Source organism: Drosophila serrata, unplaced genomic scaffold (assembly GCF_035046125.1).
Source record: "Drosophila serrata isolate PLE 108 unplaced genomic scaffold, ASM3504612v1 contig_184, whole genome shotgun sequence".
NCBI lineage: Eukaryota > Metazoa > Arthropoda > Insecta > Diptera > Drosophilidae > Drosophila > Drosophila serrata.
Window position 1 is genome coordinate 7,323,180 of NW_028257082.1, and position 27,883 is coordinate 7,351,062.

A 27,883-nucleotide genomic window follows, 5' to 3' on the forward strand; every position below is an offset into this window, starting at 1 on the left:
ATCTTCCGTGCTCCATGCCCATTATTATTTATGCGTATGCATAGGACGCAGGGCTGGCTCTGGCATCGGTTTAACTTTATGTGCGAGGGTGTCGTGTGAGCCTTATTTAGTGACCTGCGAGTGAGGCAATGCCTGCCTGCCGCAATCGGTTGTTGGATGGTTGGAAAATTTAATATAGCTTCAGGGAGTGCACAGTATTTTATATCGGTCTGGTCAGCTTACAATTTTTGCCTTTTTAAATTTACGATTTAACCCAATTTTTTGGGTGCTTTATTCTTGGGGTTGATTACTCCATTTGGCCAAATGTATTGTGATTTATATGCAATGCCAGCTTCTTTTTTGGGTCAATATAAGAAGGTAATTTACTATGTAGTGCTATATTTTGGTCGTATGTCGAAAGTTATATATGTGAGTTTTTGCTTAAATTTTGCATGATTTGATATGCAATGGAATTTCCTTGAAATTAAGCAGGGTTCCTAAGATGTACTTCAGTTTTAAGTAAGAATCAGGTTTTAGCTTGGGAGCTGGAAGAATATTTCTGTATTTTAAATGATATTTAATATCAGTTTTTTAAGTAGGACAGTTCTTCTATGACAAACCCCACAGTTGATATGACTTTTCATTCTCTATAATATATCTAAATCACTTTCCACTTTTAATTTATAAATATAAAATAGAGTTAACCAATTCTAGGTCCTTTTACTATTTCCCTTTATATTCCTAGGAATTTCTGGTTATTTTCCAATCAAATACTTCTATTTTAAGCCCCCCTCAGAGCACCTAAGTCCGCTCCTGTCTCTTTGGCATGTGCCAATCCCCGTAATACATCTAGATCCCGCCACTTACCCCTTTTGGCCCTTTGGCTTAGGCTGCTAATTAAAATTCAGCCATTGGCATCGTTTTGCATAGTTTCTAATTTGCCAGGGCGTTACAGAGAGATAGAGAAGGACAGACAGAGAGAGGGAGAAAGAGAGAGAAAAGGGTGAGAAAATGGAGGGCGCCTAAAGAGGGGTCGAGCCAAACAACATGAATATTTGAATATGGATTTGTGTATATATAGCTACATATTTGTATATGTTCTGTGTGTGCCTTTTCTGGTTTTTTTTTGTTTGGAAGGGGCTGATTGTAAGCCGAAAGTTAGAGCTTCGAGCAGACAAAATGGCGTCAGTTAAATGGCCATAAGAAGTAGACAATAAAAGCAAGAGGGGACTCTCGTAAAAAGTATATTCCAAGCTGGAGATACATGCGTGTGCCACTCGCCTTATGTAAGAGTGCCAAAAGTTGGAGCTTACAGGGGGAAAAAGTCGATGGATGCTGGGTCCCAAACTTGGTTCTAAACACTTTGAATTATAGAAAGTTTTTGTTTTTCTCTCTATGTAGTAGGCTTTCAACTGCAGTTTTGCAATAAATAGAATCTACACTGAGCACCGAAATAGGAAAAAATGGGAAATGTAAAACGCAGTGACCTCGAAAGAACTGCGCCATTGCGCCGCCTCGATTGCTCCCTTTTCCGGCCGTTGTTAACGCGGCGTATACGCAACAACTTTTAATTGCTCAACCGACGAGGCGAAATTTTTGTTTTCCTTCTTTTGTTTTTTTTTTTTTTTGTATTTTATGTGAGCCTCCAATTGTGTGGGCGTTTTTTTTATTTTGCCTTTGATTCGGTTGGGGTTTTGTGGGTTGCTTTTTAATTACTGCTGTCCGGGCCATGTAACTATGCCGCATTTCCCCATACACTTGTCTGTTTCTTTTTTATCAGTGACAAATTAATTTCGAGCCTTACCAATCGCTGGTGAAGGCAGTTCTTGTTGTCATTTCCTTTTCAATTGGTATAATATAATAAAGAACCTATCGCCCGCTGGCTTACGTTTTACGCAGAAAAATAAAATGTGATTCCCCCGAACAGAAAAAAAGTACCATTCGGCACTGAGCCAAGAAAAGAGCTCGAAAAAAGCGGCAACTGAATAGCCATTGTGCAGAGTCATTCCATAGAATTGGTGGCCGAATGGCCGAAAAAAAAGGATGTTAAGCTTATGCAAATGGCTTTAACGCCACAGGGAACCAACGAGATAAAGTATGAAGTTTGAAATTCAGTCAAGGATAAGTGGCCTTAGCACTTGAGTTGTCACAATGCGAATGCATATAATACAAAATGTGTGAAATATACTCCACTCCAATATGCTGTCAGTTCCTGTGACCCTACAATTTATGAGTATTTCTATATAGCAATGATATGCCATTAAAGAGCATCTCGATGCGAAAATAGTTAGATTTTCCCTTAGCTCTGATGGTTATATTCCCATTGGTCTCCGCTTGGTCTGTTGTCCTTAAATAGATTTTCTGTTTCTGTATCAAGGTTATTTATGCTGCCCACTGGGAATATTCCCCAACTGTCTCTGTCTTTGTCTCGGAAAATGCCATTTCCTACCGTATATTTTCCTCTTCCCTATTTTTATATATATTTTTGTTGTTGTTTGCCTGACTGCCTCCTGCCTTCTGCCTTCTGCCTTTTGTTCTGTTTGCTCTTAATATTACGCATACGCCATGTGTGCTTGTGTGTGGGAGTTTAGCCAAGGGGCAAACATGTAATTAGAGAGGGGGGAAAGGGGAACGAGTTGGGATCAGTAATAAGCAGTTGGTTGTTTGTTACGTCCTTGGGGAGGTCGCTGTCGCTGTAGCTGTAGCTGGCTTAAAACTTGGTCTAAAGACCAAAGGACTAAATGCAGTTTTGCAGCAAACTCCAAAAACCATTTCAAATTGATTTCCCCCGGGGAATGGGTAGGGTAAAGCACTATGTCGATAAATAATGAAATGCAACAATGAATGCAGCAGGGCAGGGCAGGGAGGAGGAGAGGGAGGAGGGCGGGTAAGGAAATGCACTTTTCCCTGGCAGGGGCAATGTATTACTTGCTGCATAAGTGGGGCACCGAAGATGCATCCATTATGGCGCCGAAAAGTGTGCAACAGAATCGAGACTTTATTGGGCGGCGAACAATGAAATGACTAAGCTGCTGTCTGAGTGTGAGTGAGTGTGTGTGAATGGGTGGATGTGTCTGTGTGTGTATGTATGTATGTGTGTCTTTCTGTACTGCACTTAATGTTAATTTGAACGACGTTCATTGATGTTGACTGGCGTCCCCATTCTCATCTCGTTGTCGGCACAAAAGTTGCAAATTAATTAAGCGACACAAACGGCAAACAAGAACAAAACATTTAAAAAATATGCAAAACATGTAGCAAACTGAATGAAACGTGTCAAGCTCTGCGTATATGTATGCGAGTGTGTGTGTGTGTGGAAAATGGAAAATCAACAGTGAAAAACATAGAAAAAACAGTGTTGAAAGAACACTATGTTAGCTAGCAACTACAAGCTCGAGCTTTATTTTTCCATAAAAGCGAACATTTTCTAGGCTCTACTTTAGTTTTATATTTTTTTTTTTGTTTCAACTAGATTGTAACAGATATGGCTGTGTGTGTATAGTATAGTATATAGTATAGTATATAGAGGCTTAGTGTGTGTATATGTGTTGGTGGGAATTAAACAAAAGTTTTTACAGTTCTGATGTTGCATCAAATGTTTCGAACTCAAGATGCATAAAAAGTGTTTGTGTTTTCTTCTTTTTCGTGTGTGTGTGTCAGAGAGAAAGGGCAGGCGGCGGAGAGAAAGAGTTGGAGATAGAGTGGGGGGAGAGAAGTCTCCCAGTTTCTCCATCTCTCATCTTCTCTCTCTCTCTCCCCGCCTGCCCGTGTACGAAATCATTCTCTAGAGCATTGTTTGCCGAACGAAAGAAAATTAGAGAGATAGGTTGACAGAGATATATATATATATATATAAAGAGGCTGAGAGAGAGAGAGAGAGAAAGACTGGGGGGGAGAGAGAGAGAAAGATGGCCAGATTGGGACGCGGGACAGGGACTCGTCCGCGACCTTGTCCAGCGGGTAGTTGGGGGGGTCTTGGGTCCAAAGCATCTGATCGTTTGGGTCTTACCTGCTTCTGGGCCATGGCCTGCATTTGCTGGAACATCTGGCGCTCCTCCTCTTTGCCTAGAAGTGAATAAAATCAGTTACAGATTACTTTCTCCTTTATTTTGGAGTATATAAAGTTTAAGGACTCACCCATGCCCTTGGCCTGCAGCATCTCCAGCAGCTTCTTGATGCTCTCATCGCGGGCAATCAGCGTTTGCTTCTGGGTCTCCACCCGGCACTCAAGATCCTTAATGGTCTCTCTTAGGATGCTGATTTCCCGCTGCAGATGATCGTTTTCCGCGTATATAGCCTCCATTTGCTGCTGCATTTCCAGGTTGGGCTGCCGCATCCTGAGACGCAGCTCCTCTTCCAGCTGGCGCACCAACATGGCTTGTTTCTATTTGAAAACATTTAGAATGATTATAATGTAATGTAAATTAAGCATACAAAATCCTACCTGATTCTCCGTGCTGAGCAACTTCAACTGATCATTGATCAGACTATACTTGGCACTCTCCTCCTTGCGCAGTGCCCGCTCCTTCTTCAGCTCCGGCGACCAGAAGGTCTTGATGCTGTGCATCGAACTGCCCAGCTTCTGATTGGTCAGCTCCAGTTCGCGCTTGAGGTTGCCCAGCTCCCGCTGCAAATCGGTATTCTGATGCTGCAGGTCACCCAAATAGGCCCGATCCGATGTCGGACCCATGCCCGTATTATAGCCACCCATGGCACTGGGACTCTGGCGCGCCGATCTGCCATATAGTTCGTCCTCTAAATACAGTCCCCGTTCGAGGGATCTGTCCCGGGAGCGGTCACGTGGCTCCCGGATGGGTATGAACTCGCGATCGTGGGGATCCACGAGTCCACCGCGATCCAGTGATTGGTAGCGGGTTCCTGTCAGGGGATATAAGAGAATGTTTTAGTATAAAGGAAACTGATATATCTTTTTGCTTTTCTTTGTCAATATTTTCCTAAATGTGTTAAAATATTATTAATTTTAATTTGCTTATTAATTCTTTTCATAAATATTTACAGGTCTTACGGCAATATGTTTCGTTTAAAGATACTTTCAAGGATTGCTTCATTACCTCTTTAGGGTAAGTCCTTCTTTAATCTATCTGTTATTATTTTATAATTATATTTTTATACCCTTGAAAGGGTATTATTACTAATAATTTCCGACTAATCATTTCCGACCCTATAAATTATATATATTATTGATCAGCATCAACAGCCGAGTCGTTCTAGCTATGTCCGGTCGAACAATATGTTTTTAAAATTTTTTTCGATTGTATCAAAAAACGATAAGGGATTACATCGTTAAAATTTTCAAAAATTGGCAAAATTATGATTTTCCTACAATTTTAAATTGAGTATGCAGATTTATTAAGCTAATAAAAACTAACATAGGAACGATTTCAGAATTAAAATGAATGCTTTTTTAGCTTAGTTGTGAGTTTTTAAAACTTTGATTTGCCGAAAAAGTTTACGTACAAAAGTACTGATAAATATCAATTCAAAGAAAGCGAATATTTGAACATTAGTTAGGATCGATTTCTGATTCCATCCTATATTATTTTCAAAATGCAAATGCATAAAATCTTCGGCTTACAGAAGTTGGTTTTCTTTCGTTAAGATTCCTTTCAAGCAAAATGATATCCCGTCACATTAAATTGTATAACATTTTCAAAGACTAATTTCCAAACTTAATAACTAGTTCTTTGGTAATTATTATTATTTACTTTTCTATATTTGATTATATTATATTATATTAATTATATTTGCAATATTCGATATATATTTATGAGATTTAAAAACAATCATTACGTGGATAATCCATGGCATGGGCCATCGGTGGTCTGCTGGCGCTCCGGCTGCGATGGTGACCCGCTCCGGCCGGACTTGTTGGCTCATCCATGTCGCGGTAGTATGGACTGCCCATTGCTGAAATTCACACACACACAGAATTCATGAGGATGACCGAAATGAGTGGATGATGGAACGGGTGGACGGGTTTTGTTGGGTTTGCTGGGTTTTTGCTGGGTTTTCGGTGGTTTTATCTCTGGTGGTGGTTCTGATTCTGATTCTGACTCTGGTTCAGGTTCAGTTGCTTGTTTCGTGTTTTTCGTTTTTCGGCTCCTCATTCGGCCACCAAAAACAAAAAAAAAGAAGACAGAGAGAGAGAGAAGGAAGGCAACCGAAAAACAAAAAACCAAAAACTGAAAAACAACACAGGGAAAACAGGATCACAGGAACAGAGTGTGTCTCTATAGGTGGCAAACTAGTGCATTGGCGTAGTCTCTGCCTCATTTTCTTTGGTTAGCTTTGGTTAGTGGTGAGGGTGGCGGGGAACGCAGGTAACTTGTACAAAAATGTAAAAGGAAAAACAAAGTAAAAGTCAACAGGCAAGGCAACAAGGGAGCGAGGGAGCGAGGTAGAAGTGTTTGTCGTGTCCTGGCTTTGGTTTGTACTTGCACCCCCACTCTAACTACATTGTGTGTCCTGGCTCATATTTCACCTGCCCTGAACCCACTCTTCAACCAGCGAGGGCCATAAACTAAGTTTTCCTAGCACGAAATCATTTTGCACGTCGAGAGCACGAAACTAAATTTGCGGTTCCTCGTCCTCATCCACGTCACCGTCATCGTCCGTCAGTGGTTCGCTGCTCGACTCATAAATGGTTTATTTCAGACCCTCAATGGCGGCCAAAATGCTAATTAGCTGGAGTAACCAAGTGCCCTGACCCCGTTCAAGTGCAAAACAGTTTAGCTAACCATAATTGTAATCCAGTTTGAGGCTTTGATATCAAGCTGAGTGCCCCCGGCAAAGTTACTTTGCTGCCGCGCACAGTGTCAGTTCAAGGTGCACACTTTTCCGCTGTTCTGTGTGGTTTGTTTTGTATTCCTTTCGGCTGGCTCAGCTGTGGTCCATGTGTCCTGCTCTCTAATGCAATTTTCCAGCAGCTGTAGCTGCTGCCTCAGTCCCGTACTGATTTTCCCCAACCAATTCAATTCAATTCAATTCCATTCAATTGAATTCCATTCGCCCCGCAAGGAATCCAATTTGCATGTGTTTGTGGCCAAGGAGTGTCGAGGGTCGTTTGTGTGGGTTAATTGAAATGAAAAAGTGAGATAGAAGTCGGCGGTAGAGATTCGCAAGATGAGTGAAGCGAAACGGAAACGGAAACGATAAAAAATAACGAAGAAGAAGAAGTAATAGTAATGAAAATTAAATAAATGAGAATCGAATCAAAGTGAAAAATGAAATGAAATCAAATTTATGTACCATGCGCATGCGTGTGATGTTAGACAGAAATAATAGAGTTTAGTTAGAAATTGCATTAGTTGAGTCGACTACAAATAGTACGAGAAATGAAAATGTTTATACTATATGGCGGTACAAGTTAAGAGAGCTTAGCGAGCGATATACAAATCTCAGAACAGAAGCGATAATTTTGCATAATGAATACTGGCGAATTTTGGGCGAGTCTCTTTGCGAATCATATTTTGAAACTAATTTTGAATGAATTTTCAACGAATTTTAAGCAATTTATGTAATGACAACTGCTCAATGGGCAGCATTTGGGTTAGTAGTTCGATATACGAAATCAGGAAAAAGCATGGCCAATTGATCGAATTAATCGAAAATAATTGTAAATAATTGGGAATTTCAAATGATCTCTCGCACAAACGATTCTGGGTGCTGGATTGGACTACGTTTGTGCTCGGATTATGCTTTGGACTAGCTCCGTTAGCAACTATGATCGATTTAGATCGATTTTTGTCGGGATGAAGGATTCATTCACCTAAAGGACTTCCGCGTGGCGCGCCGTAGTCCCGGGATGGTGATCGATCGACTGTCGGCAATTCCTGGAGACGCCGCACGCGACCCGGACTGCGCACACCAGAGCTAGTTACTGGATTATAATCGTCACGTGACATAATCCGCGGCTCATCCGCGGCATGCAATCTCCAACTCCGATTCCGATTCCGATTCCGAATCCGATTTTGTTTAGGAGCCTTAACCCAAGGATACGGGCAAGAGAGAGTGTCCTGCTTGATGCGGTTCGTTTAAATGCAACGTTGAACTTTGATTTCGGGCTTCTCGGTTGATATGCACGGTTTTGATTGATTGATTGATTGATCTATTCGCGACTCCCTCTCTCTCTCTCTTGCTCTCTCTCGCTCTCGCTCTCTCTTTCTCTCTCTTTCGCTCGCTCTTTCTCTCTCTTTCGCTCGCTCTTTCTCTCTCACGCTCTTGTGCGGCATCTGGAAGTGAAAGAATTGAAAAGAGAACGAAAAACATACACACAAATAGTACACAATCTGCGAGTTACTCTGGCTAGAGACAATATATTACATTACGCATACGCCCCGTGGCACGCTTCCGTCTTTGCATTTAAATTGGCTCCCCATCCCCGCATCCTCTTTCCACCTCTTGCATATCCTTAACCTTTTTACCTAAATCTCAGCCAGGAGCTGTCCCATAAGCGCATAAACAAATACCATAAACAGACTCACGGACAGAAGCGAATACATCTCGCCGAGCATTGCATTACGGCGGCTCTATGCAAATTCAAGCTTCACGATGGCAACAAATCGCATGCAAATTGCCACTTGAGCGGTTGCCACTTCTCGGTTGCCAAAGAAAAGAAAGTCTGTCGCTGGCTAAGACTCTGCCTTTGCCTTAGACTCCTCCTCGAACTCAGAGACAGCCGCAGGTGGAAGTTTATGCCGCGCGCAAAAGTGTTCATAATGTATTCAAAACTTTGACTTTAAAATAGGCAGCTTTGCCTCACGAAAATATTAACAAACTTGTGAACAAGATTTTTGGTGTTAAGTAAGGCATAATTTCCTTGCTTACTTCTTAAGTAAAAAGTAATTTAACCAAGAGAGTGAAACCTTCTTCTTCAATTGGAAACCTTATGGAATTAAAACTTTTGTGAAGTAATGTATTAAATATTCATGTTTCACTTGAACTTGTATGCCACAGACGTACTTCTCCCCATTTCCCCAACAGGCAGGATTTGAAATATGACTGTGAATGTCATGAATAGCAAATTGCAATTAAGCCGCCCCGCATAAACAATGCGACATGGCGATAAGTCGCTACGGAACGGCGGTGCCTGACTGCCTGAATGGGCCAAGAGTGCGGATATCAACGGCACCAGCACCAGCTGCAGCGTCTCAAATGAAAGCATAAACGAATCAGCAAAGCCGGAAGCCCATTCACATTCACAAGCCGGCAGACTCCGTTAGCTGGAGTCTACTGGCTGTGACACAGAAGGAAGAAAAAATAGATATATAAGGAAACAACAGATAAAAACGAAAAGGAGAAGGAAGCGCCAGCAGATGAGGTCAGGATATGGCAGACAGGCCATAAAATATCAGGCCCAGATTCGATTACATCGCCATGCCATTAGGGAGCCCCAAGCACTGCACTTTGCTCGGCAAACATGGCAATGTACTCTATATACTATATATGTAGAGTATGTATATGGCCAGAAGAGGAAGCCCAGATAGATTGCACTTTGAGCTGCATACTTAGGGGGCACCAGGCTGGGGACCGGAGTCTGGGCCAGAGCTGGATGACGGCATGCTGACCGGGGCCATCATCTTATCAAACTATCTGCCATGCTCCACCCCAAAACAAACATGTTGAATAGCCATCGCCACCAAAAAAGAGAAAGAGAGTTGGATCCGTAAAGAGAAGGCCTAGGAGAAAGTCTCAGAGAAATGCCGGAGAGCGAACTCACCACGGTTGGGGCTATGCGCAAATGCGTGGCATCTCCGGTGCCACACACTCTTTTTGCTCACAACAATAGCGTCATCGTAAAATATTTTGCCGTATTTTGTTGTTACCACTGGCCCAATGTATGGATTGGCGGCGTTTTTCTTTTCTTGCACCCACACACACACACACATACACCCGCACACTGACACACACACACACAAGGCACATGTAAAATAAGGTTAAAATTTGAAATCAATAAAACTTATTCGACTGATCTAAAATTAGAGCAGGCAACTCAAATAACAACCGAAAGAAATAAATAATAAAGGCAAACACCGCAGCATTGACACGAAAACCACCGTACATAAAAAATAATAAAAGAAATATATATTGGGAAAAGGAAATATAAAAAACTGACAAATCATGCGAGCATTCGCGAGGTGCGTTCGAGCCTGCCCCAAAAAGAAGAAATCTACCAAGCCCCTTCTCTGATATATCTAATTATGAGTTTCCAAATTGCTTGCCAATCCGTTTGATTGATTGATTGAAAACCGTACGGGGCGTATGGGTAATATATATATATCTAAAATTACAGACTAAACTAAGGTTTATACTCTCGGTCTACAACTATTATTATGACTCCAACTAGATCTAAGGCAATCAGGGAATCGCGATAAATTATAATTATATTTCGAGTCTCAAAAGGAAAAGTATCAAAAGAAATCACAACATAAAGGAGAGAAGGGGAACTGGGAGTAGTTACCGCAGGCACAATGTATAGATTACTCATAACTGATTACGGTTAAATTATGGCAACTCCTGTTACACAAGGCTTATATATATATAGATAGATATATACATGTACATGTACGCACAAATCAGAAATCAATATTGCTTACGGTTCACATCACAAATTGAAGTTCTTTTCGTGTGTGTGTATGGGTGTCTGTGTCTGGTTTTTGTGACTGGGTGTGAGTGTTACGTATACGTAATGTGTGTTAAATAGCTCACCCGCTTTGCTTAGGCGATGAATTTTGAATGATTTTTCGTTAACGTTTTGCAGGCGAATGAAATTTTGCTAATCTATCTCCGGATGCTCCTGCTCCTGCTGCTGCTGCTGCTGCTGCTGCTGCTCCTCCTTCGTTTGCCGCCTTATCCTAACCTGCCACTTCCGGTTCCGGCTTGCAGAGCCGCAACAATTTGCTGCGCCTCCCTCTCACACTCACACGCGCGCGCGCACACACACACACACACAGAGGCAAACTCGCACTGCAACTACATGTGTGTGTGGGCGATTTGTTGCTCGTCTTGATTGCAATATTTGTTGTCGCTGCTGCCGCTGCTACTGCTGTCAGGCGGCTCAATGGGCATTTCCGTTTCCGTTTACGCTTCCGGTTAGCTTGCCGCTCGCTGCTCGCTGCTTGCTGCTGCTGGTTGCACTAATTCAGTTGATGACACTTGGTTAGGCTTTAGTTAGTTTGTTGACTTTGGTGGTAATGGCGTGGCGTGGCGTGTCGTGGTCGCTGGCTAATTGCATCTTGTGTATGATTTAAACGGGTTTTGTTTTTATGTACATGGCTGTGTTGAGAGTTTTTTTTTTTGAGAAAAGGGAGGAGGAGGAGGATTACGATAATTAGACACCGCAAAAGCTTTTTGTTGTTTTCAAAACTAATTAAAGTATTCATTCAGATTTTTTTCACTCCTCCGAGTTTCGAGTGGTTTGGCTTCGTGGCTTCGTGCCCAACGAGGCGGGTTTTTTTATATTCCGAACTCGCGACAGCATAGGAAAAAGCCACTGACACACATTCGAGGCACACTCACATACACTCACTCACACACACACACACACACACTGTGGCACCCACACAGATGCGCCGCCAGGCAGAGAGTAGATAGGGGAGTTTGAAGAGTGCTCCGAAAAATGGAGTGCAGAGTGCAGAAAGGAGAGTGGAGAGCGTTCTACGCACGAGTTACGCTCAACGCTCACAGACGACGTAAGGCGCAACGTAATGCGAGAAAGGGGGGGGGGGGGTGAAGGGGGAAGGGTGTCTTTAAGGGTGGCCTAGGGTGGCTCCAGCATAATGCCCTGGCACCACCTTCTGCCACTTCATTCGCTCGGCTCTAGGCTCTGTTATACAGCTTATGGCTTTTCAAACTTAATGTCTCTGCTGTAAGCGTGTGCCAGAGTGTGTGTGTGTGCCTGTGTGTGTATATATACACACATACATATACGTATCTCGCATGGCTTATATGTAGGTTGAAGCAATTTATAATAATTTTTCCGTTCTTTCGCCCCAATCGATAGGCAACGTTTAGTGGGGCAGATTACTCCTTTTTGATTGACAGCTACACCATGTGTGTGTGTGTGTGTGTACTGGTATTTATCGTCAAGCGTTATGGGTTAAGGGTTAAGGGTTAACTCTCTGTTCGGTTCACACACAAAGACTGTAGGTTAAATGGACCCTCTTTTTAAGGCACTTTTCGGCTACATTTTCTAGCATTTTTTCGCAGCACATTTTGCAGGAAATCACTTTTCTGTATCCAGGGAGCTGCCTCCAGCGCTATTTGCTGCCACTCACGCACACTCACTCACTGCTCACTCGCACACACACTCACACCGATATACACACATACACTGTGGCTAGTACAAATTATTTATTTAATGTGCTTCGATCACAGCGAATCAATGGAATTTTCACGCGATGCTTGTGTTTTTTATTTTCTTCACTTTTCGCCGCCGCTGCGAATGCAATTAAGTTGGATTTTTTTGCCTGGCCTTATACATTTCTCTGGCCCGAGATACATATACTTTGCGTGTGTGAATGTGTGTGGGAATGCGAGAGGGTGTTGGTGTCGCTATCTGTGTGTGCTTGTATGTGTGTGTGTGTATGTTCCTAACCCAAAAATGTATTGTGCGGCAGCTGAGGTGGCCCGTTTTCGGCAACGCCGTTGTCCAACTAACTACCCTCAAAGAACTGAGCGCCGCTCGTGCGAGCCAGTCGCTGATATAGTCGCTGCTAGTGGTGAGTTTTCCGGGGACTTTTCCCTCCCCTCCTTCTACCTCTTCTTCTCACTTGTGAGAGAGAGAGAGAGAGCGAGTGCTCTGGCGATTGCAATCAATGAATTTTCTTTTTGGCGCTCGCGCAGTTCGGCAAGTGCTGGCATTTCGTTTGCGAGCTGCCAGGCCAACTTAATGGATCCGGATTCCGGAATCCGGAATTCCAATGCCAAAATACATATGAAGCCAGGCGCAATGCGTTACGCTCCCTGAGAAAGCAGCACCTTACGTTGCGGTTGAGGCTATCATTTCAAACTGGCAATGCTGCGCGCCAACTATTTGAACCGCCCTGAAATGTATGCTACGGTTTTGGTTGATGGAAAGTAAATGCGCTGAATTTGTTTAGTTTTTAAATTGCAACTATTTAGTATTCAAATCTTTCAAATCAAATCTGAATCTGAAGCTAGGTTTATTGTGGTTCTTATTGATTTCATTAAATATTTAAGTGACTTATTTTTGACTTAGTTTAGATCTCTAGTAAGCACCTAAAAACCTATAAACTGTATTTGGTTTAAAACCTAAACGAATTAACAAAACAATTATTTATAAAGTTTTTAAATTTAAATTAAGTAAATACATCTATTTTTACATATACATTTTTATATGACTACTTTTTTGATTAAACCAAGATTAAAAATGTTAAAACTCAGCGAAAAAAGCATTAATTTCAATTCGGAAAGCGGTTCTGTGCTAGTTTTTACAAGGTTAAAAAATCTGCGTACTTAATATATAATTTTAAAGAATTCAGATTTTTGCCAATTTTTGACAATTTTAACGATGTAACCCCTTATAAAATTTTCAAATTTTGAAAAAATTTCAAAAATTTGTTTTTTGACCGGACATGGCTAGATCGAATCTGCTGTTGATTCTGATCAAGAATATATATGATATATAGGGTCGGAAATGATTCCTTCACTGCATTGTATGCATATAAAAATAAAAAAGATGTTTAAAAAGTAGTCAGTTTGTATAATTTTCTTTTAATTTGTGTACCTTGTTTTTAGAAAGCATTTACGAAATTTCCTAGCTAAATGTACATTTAGAATGCATTTCATTCAAACTAAAATTCAAAATATTTATATATTGAGGTAGTTATAAAGATGAATAATGCTACAATGTATTTTGGACAGGGTATACAAACTGAAATCTAAAACGACAAAGTGCACAATAAAAGGTTGCAATGCAAATGTGCCTAGAAATATTAAGAGCAACACATGCAGCATGCTGTTAAAACATCGATGTTGCAGATGTTCAGCAAACATTATGATTTAAGGAATTCCCAATTGTCATATATATTATATCTTACTCTGATAACCTTAGAGAAGTCTGACAGGCAGATAAACATGGCTAAATCGCCTCCCCTAGTGTTGCTTATACAGTATACTTACCCAAAATAAGCTCTGAAATATCTCCATCTGAAAATAACATAAATTTTATAATAAAAACACATTGTTTGTGATTGTTAACTTGTTACTCTTTATTCTGGAATGTGTGTGTTTTTATGGTGGTGTTGTTTTGTGTTTTTGTGAGTGTAATACATTTCTCATAATACTTAAGTAACGCATTTCCTATGACATAGCCCCCAAGCAATAGCGGCATCCTGGGCCGTCCATTTCCGTCTATTTACAGGTGAACTCCTCGTAGCTCTCGTCGCATTCCTCGCACTTGACCTCGCAGCACCAACGGAACTGGCAGTGACACTGCCTGCTCCGCCGTATGTGTTGTGTGTTGTGACCACGTCCACAGCACAGGAGGTCACAGCTGCCGGGACCATGGCCATTTCGTTGGCAAATCCTACCGCCAGTTCCCTGGCTTCCCATCTGAAGGCTGCGTTCGCAGTAGTTGGGCGATGCCTCCAAATACACCAGCTCCATGCGTTTGGGCCAGTCGAGAACCGGTTTCTGGGCACGAGCCGCACCGGCATGCTTCTTTCTGCAAAGATTCAGATATTGAAGGGTCCCTCTTCACATCAATCTCGAGCTTTTCTCACCTGCTTAATACTAATCTCAGTCCACGTTTGCCTTTGACGGCTTGAACAGTTTTGGCTTTTTGATACTTTGTCATGAGCTTGTCGCCGATCAGGCGAAAGGGCGGCAGGCTCTTCCAGCAGGTTTTCATCACACAGGACCCACTGACGCCATGGCACTTGCAGTCCGTGCGCAGCATCTTCTTTACCAGCTGGAAAATATATATAGCTTAGAAATAAGGTAGCAATCGAAAGGTTACTCATACGCACCGTTCTCCCTGCCCGATTGTTGTGCAGATTCATTAGCGTGCGAGCATCTCGCTCTAGTTCCCGGGCATCCATGAACCTTCGGGCATATCGCATCCCAAAGTCCACGTCTGCAGAGCAACCGCCCCATTTCCAGGGCTCTTCTGGTGCTTCTCCACCTGGAGCAGCTGGCGCAGACTTGTGCCGCACATCACAGCCGCAGGTGGAGATGTTGCCACGGGCACAGGCGGCAGTTACCGCATAAGCGGCTCCGGCGCTGGCTATCGCATAGGTGTAGGCTGCCTCACGCGAAGCTAGAGAGGATCGGGGAAATAAATTTGTCTAAAGTAATGCTTCAGCAAATAAAAGAATCGAGAATCTCCGTCTAATAATATTAATGTTGCTTGAGATTATTCTGCGAGGGCGTTGCCTTCGAGAGTTAGATCTTGGGATGTTCACTCACCTGTGGGTATGACATGGGCGAAGACATTGGCCTGCCACACCTTGGAGCAGTTCCAGCGGTGGCCACGGAATTGCTGCTGGCACTCCTGGGCGCCCAGCTGGTGGCCCTCGCCCAGGGCAATCAGGGCTTCCGGCATCTCGCCGCACATGTGACGCTGGCCGGGAGTCAGGCCCGGAATCCGGCCGCAGAGCATGGCGGATGTAAAGCTGGACACTAATCTGACAAGAAGGCAAATCGAACAGAACCATAAATAACAGCTCATGGAGCTACAATATCGCTATATAAGCAGAATAAATAAGTAAATAAACAGACAAGAAACAAATGCCGATCGATGGCGTTGATCTGGATCGTTCGATTGGCAATGGCTGAAAAGTCGTGCACAGCAAATGCCGCCGGCTCTTTTTGGGTTGGCTGGAAATGCATTTCCATTTCGTTTGCCATTGGAGGGAGCTGAAACCTAGCCACGAGCCACCACCAGCTCCAAGCTCTAGCTCCGGATCTCAGCCAATCGAACACACAAAAGCACCGAATCGGGTCTGGCCAAGATTAATGCCTGGCAGTTGTCTGAGGCACGGAAAGAAATAATAGAATTTGTTTATATTTTTCCATAATAAAACGATGTAAAGAACATGCAATGAAAGGGTATGTTGTGAAAAGCCACACTGAAGCATTATTTGTTTTTGGAATATTTATATAAATTAGAAAAGTTAAATGTGCTTCTCCTCATAAAACCATTCAGGCAGTAATGAAATATATGCTCAATTCCTTAAATGTACACTGTAAAATTTTTAAAAATACCCTTACGGGGTATTCTAATTTCACTTATAAGCTTGTTACACCCTGAAGGAGTCATTTCCGACCCCATAAATCATATATATTCTTGATCAGAATCAACAGCAGAGTTGATCTAGCAATGTCCGGTCAAAAAATAAATTTTTGAAAATTTGTCGAAAATTTCAAAATTTTATAAGGGGTTACATCATTAAAAATGTCAAAAATTGACAAAATATTGAATTTCTTAAAATGTTCAATTTGGTATGTAGATTTATTAACTTAAGAAAAACTAGCACAGAACTGGTTTTAGAATTGAAATTGATGCTTTTTTGACAGAGTTATGGTTATGTGAATCTGTGATTTGTACAAAAAATTATCTTATGTAAATATTGATTTAAATTAGAGGAATATTTTAGGTCTTCTTAAGGGCAAAAGATATCCAAAAAGGTTGTGATTTCCGAACTAAATATATATATGTTACGATTCGTTATTAAAATCCTAAATAAATAATATTAAAATGTTAATAATGAAATTTCAAAACAATGTTAAAATGATCTCTCCTTAATATTTCAATTTTTTATCATAAATTTAGCAAAAAACCAACTGAAACTTTAATAAACAATTTGTATATGGCTTTAAATAAATACCTATTTGTTAGTATCCCTTTCTGTATTATTTTAAATACTTAACATTAAATTTTGTAAGTTATAGGTATACAGATTTTTTGCCATGTAACATCATATCTATGGCAGGTGGCTGTGGGCTTGGGCGTTGTACTGTCAGTTTTAGCCAAATCCCAGCCGCCAGCCGTATTATTAGCCATAATTACGGAGATGCAGATGGAGAAGCTTGGCCATCCGTCGTGACTGGCTGGAGTGTCCAATCAAGTCGCATTTACTTCAGACTCAGACTCTGTCTCAGCTTCAGCTTTGACTTCAACTTGACTTCAGTTAAGTTGTCGAGCTAAATGGCGAAATTAATGTTTGCAGTCGAAAATGGCAAATGGGATTAATGAGTTTTGACAATGAGTTGCAAATTGCCAATTTCTGCTGTCTCCCTCTCTATGTATATATTTTGGAGGCGCCTCCCACCTGCCGCCCACTCTCACCCACATCCCCCCCACTTCCTGCCTCCTCTGCCCCTGCACGAGACGTGTCGGCTGTCTAACCTGTCGAGTTGCGGCTGCCAAACCAATCAGCATCAAACAGCTGCGGCAATAATCATGCGATCGATCGATTTTGGTCCACAGTCTGGGCCAACAAAAAATAAATAAAGAGCCAGGGAAAGAGCCAAAGAAACACATCCCCGGGCCAAACAACTGGCGCACGGGTGGGCAACTCCAAAACGTTAACTTTGAATGCAACGTTAACTTCAATTGCCAGGCCATATGGTTACACAGGGGAAAAAACTAAGGGCTTTCAACTTCATTAACATCTATTTTATAGACATTTTAGATCAAAGAGAGTGATGCCTATGTTTTGGATGGAAATTTGATGTTATATATTTATAATGTTAAGAGTGTTGTGACTTTAATCTGACAGCTAAAAGAACATGAATACTTTACCAAGAACCTTTTCTTATTACACACAAATTGTGGTATAGCAATGTAAAGAACTTGTTCTTTTATGAAATAAAATACTGATTATTAGCCTAGAAATGTAAAGGTCCCAAAGATAATATCAATAAAAAAGTAAGGAAACTAACTTCGGTAAGCCAAATCGTATCTTATCTTTTTGGAGAATACAATTGAATTATAAGGTCGCATTGGAAATTGATCGAAACTAAGCTTAAAATATTTTTAAATTGATATTTTAATATGACAACTTTTAGCGACGAACCAAAGTTTAAAAAACTCACAACTCAGCCAAAAATGCATTAAATTTCATTCGGAAAGCTTTTTTTATGCTAGTTTTTAATAGATAAATAAATCATCATACTTAATATATAATTTGAAGAAATTCAAATTTTTATAAATTTTTGAAAATTTTAATGATGTAACCCCTTTGATTTTTTTCAAAAAATTGAAAAAAAAAATTTTTTCTATGGGAGATGGCTAGATTGACTCGGCTGTTCATGCTGATCAAGAATATATGTGATTTATGGGGTCGGAAATGACTTCTTCACGGTGTAGAAAGCTTCTAACTGAAGTTATAATACCCTGAAATGGTATATTTATTACAAAGTAAAAATCATTTAATTTCTAAATAGTAACCCTAGTCACTATTAATAAATATATTTGTGTTACTACAACCCAAGAATAATATATTGATATATCCTAAATATATTCCAAACGATTTCCATTTCTTTGCCGTGTAAAAAACAAATGCAAGTGGCTTTCGCTGCCTGCCACTCGAGTGTCTCCAACTGCAACTCCAGCTTCGAGTTAAACAGAAATTCCCGCTCCAGCTTGAGCTTCAGCTTCAGCTGGCGAGGCACTCTTAAATGCAGCAATTAAATCAATTTACAGAAATTACACATTTTACCAACCGCAGAGGAGCACGAAGACATGAGCTTGAAAACCCTCGCCTGTCGATCGCTCTGATCGCTGTGATCGTCGATTTGCGATATGCGATCGCTTTGCAGCGTTGTTGCTGGCTTGTTGAACACGCTGTTAACATGGCTCAAACTCGAGTCGACGTTGAAATTGGTGGTAAAACTAATAATTAGGCTCGTTTAACAGGTCCGCAAGGAAGGGAGGCGACCGCAACAGCAAAACCTTCAACTCCAGACTTGGCCCAAAATACGCGATCGATCTGTCAGCAGTTGGGAGCATCCGCTCAGGCAGTTAGTCAGTCTTTCAGTCCGTCAGTCAGTCATCCAATCAGTCAGTCAGTCAGTTAGTCAATAGCTTTTACGTGCGTTCGCTCAGCGTGACCGTCAAGCCACCCCGCACCTTGGTACACCTCACATACTCCTCCTCCTCTGAACTCCGTACCCGTACTCCAAAACTGAAACGCAATCAAGGCAGCCATCTCCAACTCCTCGCAAACCCTTTTGTTTTTAGCTGCTTTATTTAATTTGTCGCTTGGCCCGCCCCTTCAGCCGGTTGCCGGTTGCCCTGTTGCATGTCAACGCCGACAATTTCATCATCATCATCTTCGCCATTAACAGAACACATTTCAGTTCCAGACTTCTACACAGACGAAAAATCATTTAAATTGATCTATAATTTAGAGTTACTTATTAGCAATAAAGTTGGGGTTACTTAACAAACGATTTTGAATACTGATTGGCATTTAGAATTCCAGAAAAACAAAACCAATTGAAGTTGAAATATTTAAAAATGAATGCGAGATACACAATTAATAGATTCTTTTAGCGAAACAAGAGTATCAAGGCAGATATTAAGAGTAAGTTCAGCAATATTTTGTTTATCTTTTATAAGACTTTCTTTAGTTAGTAATATAAAATAAAAACCCTAAAATATCTGTACAAATTTACATGCAGCTTCTAGATAGCATTATACTTTATATATTACAAATTAATGTAGTCTTGTCTTAGAGAAATCTAAGGTCTAAACATTCTACAGGATCTATACATTTTGCCCTTTGAATTTTGTAGACTTTTTGATAAACTGTGACTATAATTTAGGTCTCACTAAAAGCCACTACATGACCCTTAAAATATTCTATATCTTTTGACAAACTTTGACCATAATTGTAATCTCTCTACAACCTTTTGTATATCCTTAAGGTTTGACAAACTTTGTCTACAATTTAAGACTCTGTAAACTCCTTTTCAAGCCTCTTAATGATCCTCAAAACCATCTAAATCTTCTGACAAATGTTGGTCATAATTTTGTTCTCTGTAGAACCCTTTCCAAAACCTCTTCAAGATCCCTTCAGAATCTTGAACAGCCCAAGTCACGTGTGCTTGATTCGCGCTTTGTTTTTGATTCTCCCCCTGTGCTTTTTTTTTGCTCATAGTCCTTGGACTGCTTTACTTTTTTTTGTTGTGTTTATCTCCAGTTCTATATCGGGATTGTGTTCGTGACCCTTTATGCTGCGTGAGAGCAAGGACCTGTCATGAACTTGATACCGCTTCCGCCTCTGCCTCCTTGTGCTAAATAGAGCCTGAGTTGGCATTTACAAAATGCGAAACTAGTTCCATTGACAGTCTTATGGCTTCTGCCGTCGGACAAATTGGTGATTCCTCACAGCCACTAATTTGCACAAAAATATTTGCCACGACACAACGCCGGCGGACTCATTAAAAATGGATTAAGCCGAGTGCATAATTCAACGGCAGCCAAGACGGGGCCACTAATGCAGCATAAATGCTTGCCTCCTCCTCCTCCTCCTCCTCCTCGTTGCCCCCTCTGACTTCAAGGCGGGCCAATAACAAGCCCCAAACCAGAAGCAGCAGCCACAGCAGCAGCAGCAACAAAAAAAGCCACAAGAAATGCTGACTTAATGCGCACTTTGGAGCCTCATAAAAATATGAGTTTAATATTTTCACGCGCAGGCGTAGCGGCAGCCACTGGCGATCAGGGAACTGTATAAATGTCTGTATATATATATATATATATATAGATATATATGTATATAGGCTGGAGGCTAAGTCTAGGGCCCTGTCATAATTGTGCGAATCTAGTCGGCCAAATAGTTTCGACCCACCGCTGTGCAGGCGGCTTTGGCTATTTATACCCAGTAATTGAAGAGGAAAAGGGTATAATGTATTTGTAAATAGAAAACTATAAGAAGAAAGCATTACCTATAAATATGTGCCAAGCTAAATGTAGAACAAGGAAGTTATTTACTTAAAGTTGAGAGTTATAGTCACTGTCTTTGCTTTAAAGAGTTCGATCATAACCTAAACAGAACTAAGAACAAATTACCAACTACTATTAAGTTAAATTGGGTTCTTAAGTTCTTCTAACAAATCAGGAACAGTTCTTTCATAAAATACGCATATTATAATATCTCTTAAATATCTCCCAATCAAATAATAAGTATCTCATAGTACACGACCTTCTAGCAAACATATTGCTTAGGTTTTATTCCCTGGACTTGGCTCTATGGTATCTGACCGGTAGCGCCTCCAATAGCAGGCAGATATATATGACCGGCGCTCCGTCTGGTAATTACATGCCTTGCTGACATGTTCATGGCCCTCCGCGGACCCTGTCTCCGCCTCAAGTTCTCCTCTCCTTGGCCAACTCCACCTCCACCTCCATCTCCATCTCCACCTCCAAGTTTGCCAAGCGCCAATTGGAGGCGGAAGCAACAAAGGCGCTTTAATCCGACCAAAACAATGCGTTGGTCCAGGAGGGAATGCTCGTGGGGTTCCCCTTTGCTTCCCCTTCGCTTTTCGGGCGCATTTGAAAGTTCCGTGTGCGCTGATAAAACAGCTTTGCTCTCCTCCAGCTGCATGTAAAGTGGGCGGGGCCGGGATCGGGACCAGGGGGATAGAGAGGGAGTGGCCCAGGCAAAGGGGGCAGTGAACAAACCGAAAACCCATAAAGGCTGTTCAACATGCCATCAATAAAATACAAATATTCCAAAAGAGGGGGGCCAAGCGGAGGAGCATTGAAACGAGGAGGAGCAGGAGGAGTAGGTGCAGGAGGAGGAGGAGTAGAAGGAGGAGCACTGGAGCGGAGCAGACCATGGTCATGGCCAAGAAAAATGTCGCTGCCACGCTCAGACAAACGGCAACAGCAACAATTGCTGGCCATCCTGGCCACAAAAACGACGACGTAATTGACCAGAGAAAGACATATGTACAAGCACTGAGAGAAAATATTTGGGTGAATCATTGAAAGGATATAATATTTTAAACAACTTTTAAGTATTTTTATAATAGATGAAGAATTTTAACAGACTTTACGGGATTTTAAAGAAGATGTACAACTGTTCAAAGGTCAATATATCAACCTCATTAGTATCTAACTTGAGTGTTCACCAGCTAGATCCAGTTGGGAATTGTAGAGCAATTGAAGTTCTTAAATTCTGAAGAGGTCCTTTGTATGCTTTGGTCTTTTTTTCATTTAAAAGTATTCAAAACATTTATTTATGGGTACTATAATCTGCTATGCAAGTTATCTTGAAAGCCACAGCAAGTTATAAATTATTTTTCCGGTTTTCTCCTAATTTATTTTTGCAAGCTTTTCTCTCTGTGCATGCATGCCGTGTCCATGTAACAGGTAAAAGCCAAAACGGATCGTTCGTCATGGACAATTGGCAGAGACCAAGTGGTCGAATGGCCACTCAGGCAGTTAGCCAGTCAGTTGGCCTGGCTTGAATCGCTCTCGCTCTCGCTCTCGCCCTTGCCGTCACCATCCAACATCGTTATAGCCATCGCTCGCCCTGGCAAACAGATCAACGCAGATAGTTTTGTTTGTGCTTTGAGGTTTGCAGTCGATCACTCATCCATAGCCACAGTCGTAGCCACAAAAAACTCAGAGTGGTAAGAGCCACAATGCCAGACCAGGCCTAAAAACTGAGAAAAAAGAAGAGATTCCTCGACCACCGTTCCGATGGGATGCCAGGCGACGGCTCCCGCACAGTGTTGGCATTGCACAGGTTGGCCTGGGAAACGAGGAAACGTGGAAACTTGGCCGACTGGCGGCGACTGGCAAAACCTGGCAAGAGTTTATGCCTTTTTGGGGGGCTTGTAAATGCTGGCACAAACTGGCGCAGAGTGATCTTGATCGCAATTTGAGCGTTTGTCTGCACGTTCATGCGTTCCAATTGTCCATGTACGATGAGCATGAGGAGATGCATCTGTATCTGGAGGATGCAGCTGGTTTCCTGTGCCGGGGCATGCGCTTTAAAATTGCAGGTAACCTCAATTACACGAGCTAAACATTTTCTGGGTTAAGACCCTTTGGAGCTTCTTGCTTCTCTCTTTTCTTATTCTTTTTTTTCGGTTTTACTGGGAGATCTGCCCACTGACAGACCAGCCCACTGACAGAGAGAAAAACAGAGGAAAGCCTCCTGCCCCATCAAGTTGCGAGCGCGTATCTTTAAGATACACTCAACTTATTGCAAGTTGCAACTGCATCAAGGCAATTAGATAGCAGTCGAAACAAACACACACACACACACACGGCAGGTCTATACACAAGGCAACGTTGATGAGTTTATGGCAAAAATTGATTTCCACTTGTCGTTGCTCCTCCCCCAGGCACCACCCCTCTCTATCCTGAATCCGATTTTAGCCATGGTTTCAGATACAGATAGAAAAACAAGTAGAAGCCTTAAAGCTTAATGGGATTTTGTTAAAAGAATTTACTGAGCAACTTGAAACGGATGGATTTGGTAATATTTGTAGTTAAAGATTAATTAGTTCCCTTATTTAAATTGTTCTGACACTTAATTATATAATTGTGGTTATATTTTGTAAAGGTTTTATCTTTAGTTTCCTTACAAAGATATTTACAATGCTAACTTGCTTTACATTTTGTTCTATACTAATTTCAAACAATTTTCTAAAGAGTAAATAAATTTAATACTTTAGTATCCATGATATTTATCTTGTTTTTCTGAATCATAAGAATCATGAATTTTAACTACGTTTCTTAACCCTTTAACCCGGAAATTACACAGTTGTAAGATGAAATATTTGACAGATATTTTTCTTCAGGGTATATAAAGATTGTTTTGAACGATTCTCTGGGACTAGAAGTGTTATTACGGTCTCTAATTATACTTCATTAAATGTTCAAAATGTTGTATAAGAAGAACTTATACAAATATACGAAAAATGCATGTAATAATTGAACATAAAATATTCATCTTTGGGATCTTTTATCCTAAATATTCCCATTATTTTGCTCGGTGCTCTCCTCGCTTGATTCGCCGCGATGAGAGACTGCTGTCTTTCTGTCAGTTTTGTGTTTTAGTTGCTGCCTGCCATTTAATTGCCAATTTTAATGAGATTTTTTCTCCGAAAGCTTTTCCCCCTTTTCCCCAAACAGCTGCCTGGCTGCGGATTGGCCCACAACGCCAACTATAGAATATACATAGAGGAGATAGTACCACCGAGGCGGTTACTGTTTGGGCGTTCCGATAAGGATTTAACATACATCGAGCCGTGGCTCTGGAGATAAAAATTAGCGATCGTGTCCGGCGATGTGCCTGATAGGTAAACTTGTACCAAAACACAGATCGAAATTCGAAGCGAAGCGAAAGAGTTGTCAACTCGTGCAGATCTGTCTGCGATAAAAGTTAAACCAAGGGGAGCCGCCGCAGGGAAGTGCTGGGAAAATGCCTGGAAAAACCCAACCCAACTCTAGCAAAACCTTGGGGGTTATATGAAACTTAACATAACTTTCGGTCGTTCGTTTGTTCGTTTATTCGTTAATGTTAATGGGCATGGAGCATTTATGGGGCTACTATACCTTATTTCCATAATCCAGAGTATGTAGATTAAGAGCTTGTTATGTATTTTCCACATGACGATGCAAATCCACGAATACGAGCCCACCAGCAGCTGGCCACTATCATCATATTCTATTCGCACTAAAAGTCTCAATACATTCGAGGCTTAATTTTCCTTTCGCTGAGCTTTGCACAATAGTAATAACAATAATAATAATAATGCCAGTCTCCAATTTCCACTAAAGAGCTGGACAGTTTACACAGAAACCAATGCCATGCGAGACCGAAGGGGAACACTCTTCTTCTATTGGTAAAGTTTACTCTGCTTTTTGTTATTAATGAACCGAGAAAAAGCAGACGGCAGCACTCGGTAAGTGACCGAAACCGAGAGAAAAAACTACCAAAATACAGCAAAGGCTTTGTCCATTTGTTCGTATGCTAATTAACACCTTCTGCTACGGTTCGGCCAGCGGCGTTTCAATTAAGTCATCGCAAGATCGGTGATCACCAGGCGGCTAAAGATGACCAGCTTTGGTTCCAGCTCCAGCTTCAGATTCAGTTTCAGATCGTTTATCAGCGCGTGCGTTTCATTCATGCAAATCTCCGGACTTGGCCCGGCCATAACTCAGACCCGAAATTGCCATCAGCGGCATCATCATCCATCAGTGGGGATCCAAGTATTATTTTTCTTTTGGTTTTTTGTGGGGGCCGTGGTCCCTTCCCTCGGCGACTACACGATTTTTTAATTTATGATAAAGCGCCTCCGACTGTCACAACGGAATTGCGGCAATAACCATAAACGGCTCAGCAGGTGAAAACTACCAAAAATGAGAAAAGGAAAAGCAAAAGAAGTGCCGAATGCCGAACGATATGGAGATGGGATCGATCCCCGATCTTTGGATCGTGCAGCGCTTAGACGTCCCGGGTGCTGAGATTAACATAAATGCAGCTCATTAGTGACGCAATTAAAGAGCCAAGACGAGCCGACAAAAACGCTTTTTGGGGTCCAGGAGACGCACTCGATCGATCGATCGATCGATTCACTTTGGGTTATTTGAGCACTTGGAACTGGACACTGATCGCTGCGACTGTCGAGTGCGAGGTTTGAATAAGAACTGAGCAAAGCCCGAAAAAAAATCAAACTATTCACATGCCAGCAGATATCGAACATGTTCGGGTTCGATGGGATTTTAACTGGTGGTTAAAGGTCTTTTGGGTCTAAAAGAGGATTGTGAAGAAAAAAATGGGAAAAACCATCTTAACAAGTATCTAACATTTTAAACAATGTATATTTAATAAATAATTAAATTAATTAATTATTAATTTGTATTATATATTAATTAATTATTTTGTATACCCTTTTGGGGTATTTTACTGTTATTCTGAAGCTTACTACACCCTGAAGGAGTCATTTCCGACCCCATATTTCATATATATTCTTGATCAGCATCAACAACAGATTCGATCTAGCCATGGCCGGTCAAAGAATAAATTTTCAAAATTTTTTTAAAATTTTAAAATTTTATAAGGGGTTACATCATTAAAATTGACAAAAAAAAGCAAAATTTTGAACTTTCCTAAATTTTAAATTGAGTATGCAGATTTTTTAACCTAACAAAAACTAGCACAGAACAGCTTTCCGAATTGAAATTGATGCTTTTTTGGCTGAGTTATGGCTATATTAACATTTGAATTTTCTATACAAAACTGCATATAAAAATATGGAAAAAGATCTTGACAGCTTTCACTGTCACTTAGACATTTGTATTTTATTTATGTACTATATCTTATATATATTTATTATACTTCACAATATATATTGTAATCAAGTGATAAATAATCACACTTTGTGCCAAAACGAACATAGAAAGTAGGAAAGCCGCAGTCGACTTTATGATATTCAATACCCAAAAGCAGTCCTAACATGGACATGGCTAATTTACTTTGTCTAATTGTGCTTAAATTGTTGACAAACTTATATTAAAAAGGGCTGAAGGCAAAACATGTTGACAAATTAAGGGAAATGTGGCTGGGAACATGTTGAGCAGCAGCCACAATTAAGACAAATTTATGAGACAAGTTGGTAGAGTTAACTTTTAGAGTCACTGATATCGGTTCTTTGTGACAGAAGGACAGACTGATATCCTGTGATTGACGAATTACTTATTCGTTCCAACAGGACAATCGAACTGCAACTACCAGCCTCAAGCTAGGTATGAGCTCGACTCAGTTTGCTGCAAACAAGTTGTTCAACCAAGTTGCAGAGCCCTGTTCGATGAGGCTGGATGCAACTAGCCAACTTCAGGTGATTCTTCGCCCATCAATTATGGCCTATTGGCGATCCTGCACGTGACTTGGTCTCCTCGCTGAATGAATGATAATGACGGAGACCTCAATTTAATGTTAGTCGGGCCTTTTTTGGGGAAAAAAAAACGAGAAACAACTTTCGTCGGCAATCAAATCAATTATGTGGGTAAAAGTCGTGTTGGCCGAGAACGGCTTTGGGCCTAAACGGTGGGGCTTCAGCTGAGGAGATGAGCCTCAGCTAACCGATCAGAGATCTTCATGCTCTGCGGCTGCATTCGGCGATTTGTCAGCGTGTCGAACAAAACACAAATCATGTTCATCAAAGTGCGGCTACAAATGTGTGTTTTGTGGCTTTTTCGCAAATTTATAACTTGTTGTGTGTGTTGACTTTGGCATCAACTTCAACTACAACAGAGGCGCGATTGCTGCGTTATTTTTTTACAAATTGTTTTTGAACATTTGTTCAAAATGATTTATCGACAGTTATTTACAGTCCGCCTCTTGACCAGTTGGGAAATTTGTTCATTTTTTATTTTTCTACCAACACTGCCAACAGCTACCATGGAACCTCCTTCGACTCCGGCTTCTCCCCCGACCACCTCCACAAACGGTAGCTGCAAAAGTGGCCAAGAAGGCCGACCATCTAATGCATTTCTCGGATACGTGTGTCGTCTTAATTGATATGTCATTTATGCTAATTCCTGGGCAGGCCGCCAGACAGGCTCACTTCTCACGACCGGACCAGGCCAGGCCAGGTCTGTCTCTGACGGGCTACAAGATGTGTTTAGTGCCGTTGGAGTAACACTCGATGGCAGCCTATTAAATGCAATTAAGTTAATTTAAACAGTTTGGTGGAAAGCGCTGACAGCTTACAATAAACAGGTGGCTCAGGCTCGCAAAACAATTGAACAGCCATTGTTGTACTTACCTGATCTTGGTCTGACTCACTAGCTAGAATGACGATGCGCTGCTCACTGTTAATCCCAATAATGGTGAACGTCAATTATCGGCAAGTGTCGTCACCTCCGATTGAGGTAAATACCCATAACATA

General features: G+C 41.3%; 3 protein-coding genes across 13 annotated transcripts in view; 1 reads left to right on the plus strand and 2 right to left on the minus strand.

Moving 5' to 3' along the window:
* brp (ELKS/RAB6-interacting/CAST family member bruchpilot) overlaps window positions 1-12,690 on the minus strand; it is a 41,435-nt gene extending 28,745 nt beyond the window's left edge. For 8 of the 9 annotated variants that reach the window (XM_086828669.1, XM_086828664.1, XM_086828665.1 and 5 more), the window contains exons 1-5: window positions 6,738-6,951; window positions 5,791-5,907; window positions 4,424-4,857; window positions 4,117-4,363; window positions 3,989-4,044 (exon numbers count right to left, since the gene is read on the minus strand). In XM_086828669.1, coding sequence (XP_086684795.1) covers window positions 3,989-4,044; window positions 4,117-4,363; window positions 4,424-4,857; window positions 5,791-5,905 — 852 coding nt within the window. In that variant the 5' untranslated portion in view covers window positions 5,906-5,907; window positions 6,738-6,951. Of the gene's footprint in view, window positions 1-3,988; window positions 4,045-4,116; window positions 4,364-4,423; window positions 4,858-5,790; window positions 5,908-6,737; window positions 6,952-7,768; window positions 8,232-10,707; window positions 11,275-12,595 lie in introns of those variants that run through there. The other variant, XM_086828678.1, reaches the window with a different exon arrangement.
* LOC110189235 (uncharacterized) overlaps window positions 1-27,883 on the plus strand; it is a 108,866-nt gene that overhangs the window by 44,417 nt on the left and 36,566 nt on the right. The window contains exon 2 of the mRNA XM_086828681.1: window positions 4,999-5,060. The gene's annotated coding sequence lies outside the window, so the exon portion shown is untranslated. The remainder of the gene's footprint in view (window positions 1-4,998; window positions 5,061-27,883) is intronic.
* Window positions 14,207-27,855, minus strand: Wnt2 (Wnt oncogene analog 2). 3 transcript variants are annotated; one of them, XM_086828680.1, is made up of 5 exons: window positions 27,760-27,855; window positions 15,430-15,647; window positions 14,991-15,280; window positions 14,745-14,932; window positions 14,207-14,686 (listed from the first exon to the last, which is right to left on the minus strand). In XM_086828680.1, the coding sequence occupies exons 2-5, from the start codon at window positions 15,620-15,622 to the stop codon at window positions 14,374-14,376; spliced, it is 984 nt and encodes a 327-aa protein (XP_086684806.1). In that variant the 5' UTR covers window positions 15,623-15,647; window positions 27,760-27,855; the 3' UTR covers window positions 14,207-14,373. The 3 variants fall into 3 exon arrangements, with proteins under 3 accessions (XP_086684806.1, XP_086684805.1, XP_020814801.2); XM_086828679.1 differs by lacking the exon at window positions 27,760-27,855 and adding an exon at window positions 24,545-25,641 and having other exon boundaries at window positions 15,430-15,642; XM_020959142.2 differs by lacking the exon at window positions 27,760-27,855 and adding an exon at window positions 24,545-25,641.

What these genes read in the sequence shown, in the direction of transcription:
- Wnt2 (XM_020959142.2), bottom strand. Translation starts at nt 24,600, where the DNA reads ATGTGGAAAATACATAACAAGCTCTTAATCTACATACTCTGGATTATG. An exon ending in CGCCCATGTCATACCCACAG is followed by an intron (nt 15,281 to 15,429) that starts GTGAGTGAACAT and finishes GATCCTCTCTAG; the next exon opens with CTTCGCGTGAGGCAGCCTAC. An exon ending in ACAATCGGGCAGGGAGAACG is followed by an intron (nt 14,933 to 14,990) that starts GTGCGTATGAGT and finishes TATATTTTCCAG; the next exon opens with CTGGTAAAGAAGATGCTGCG.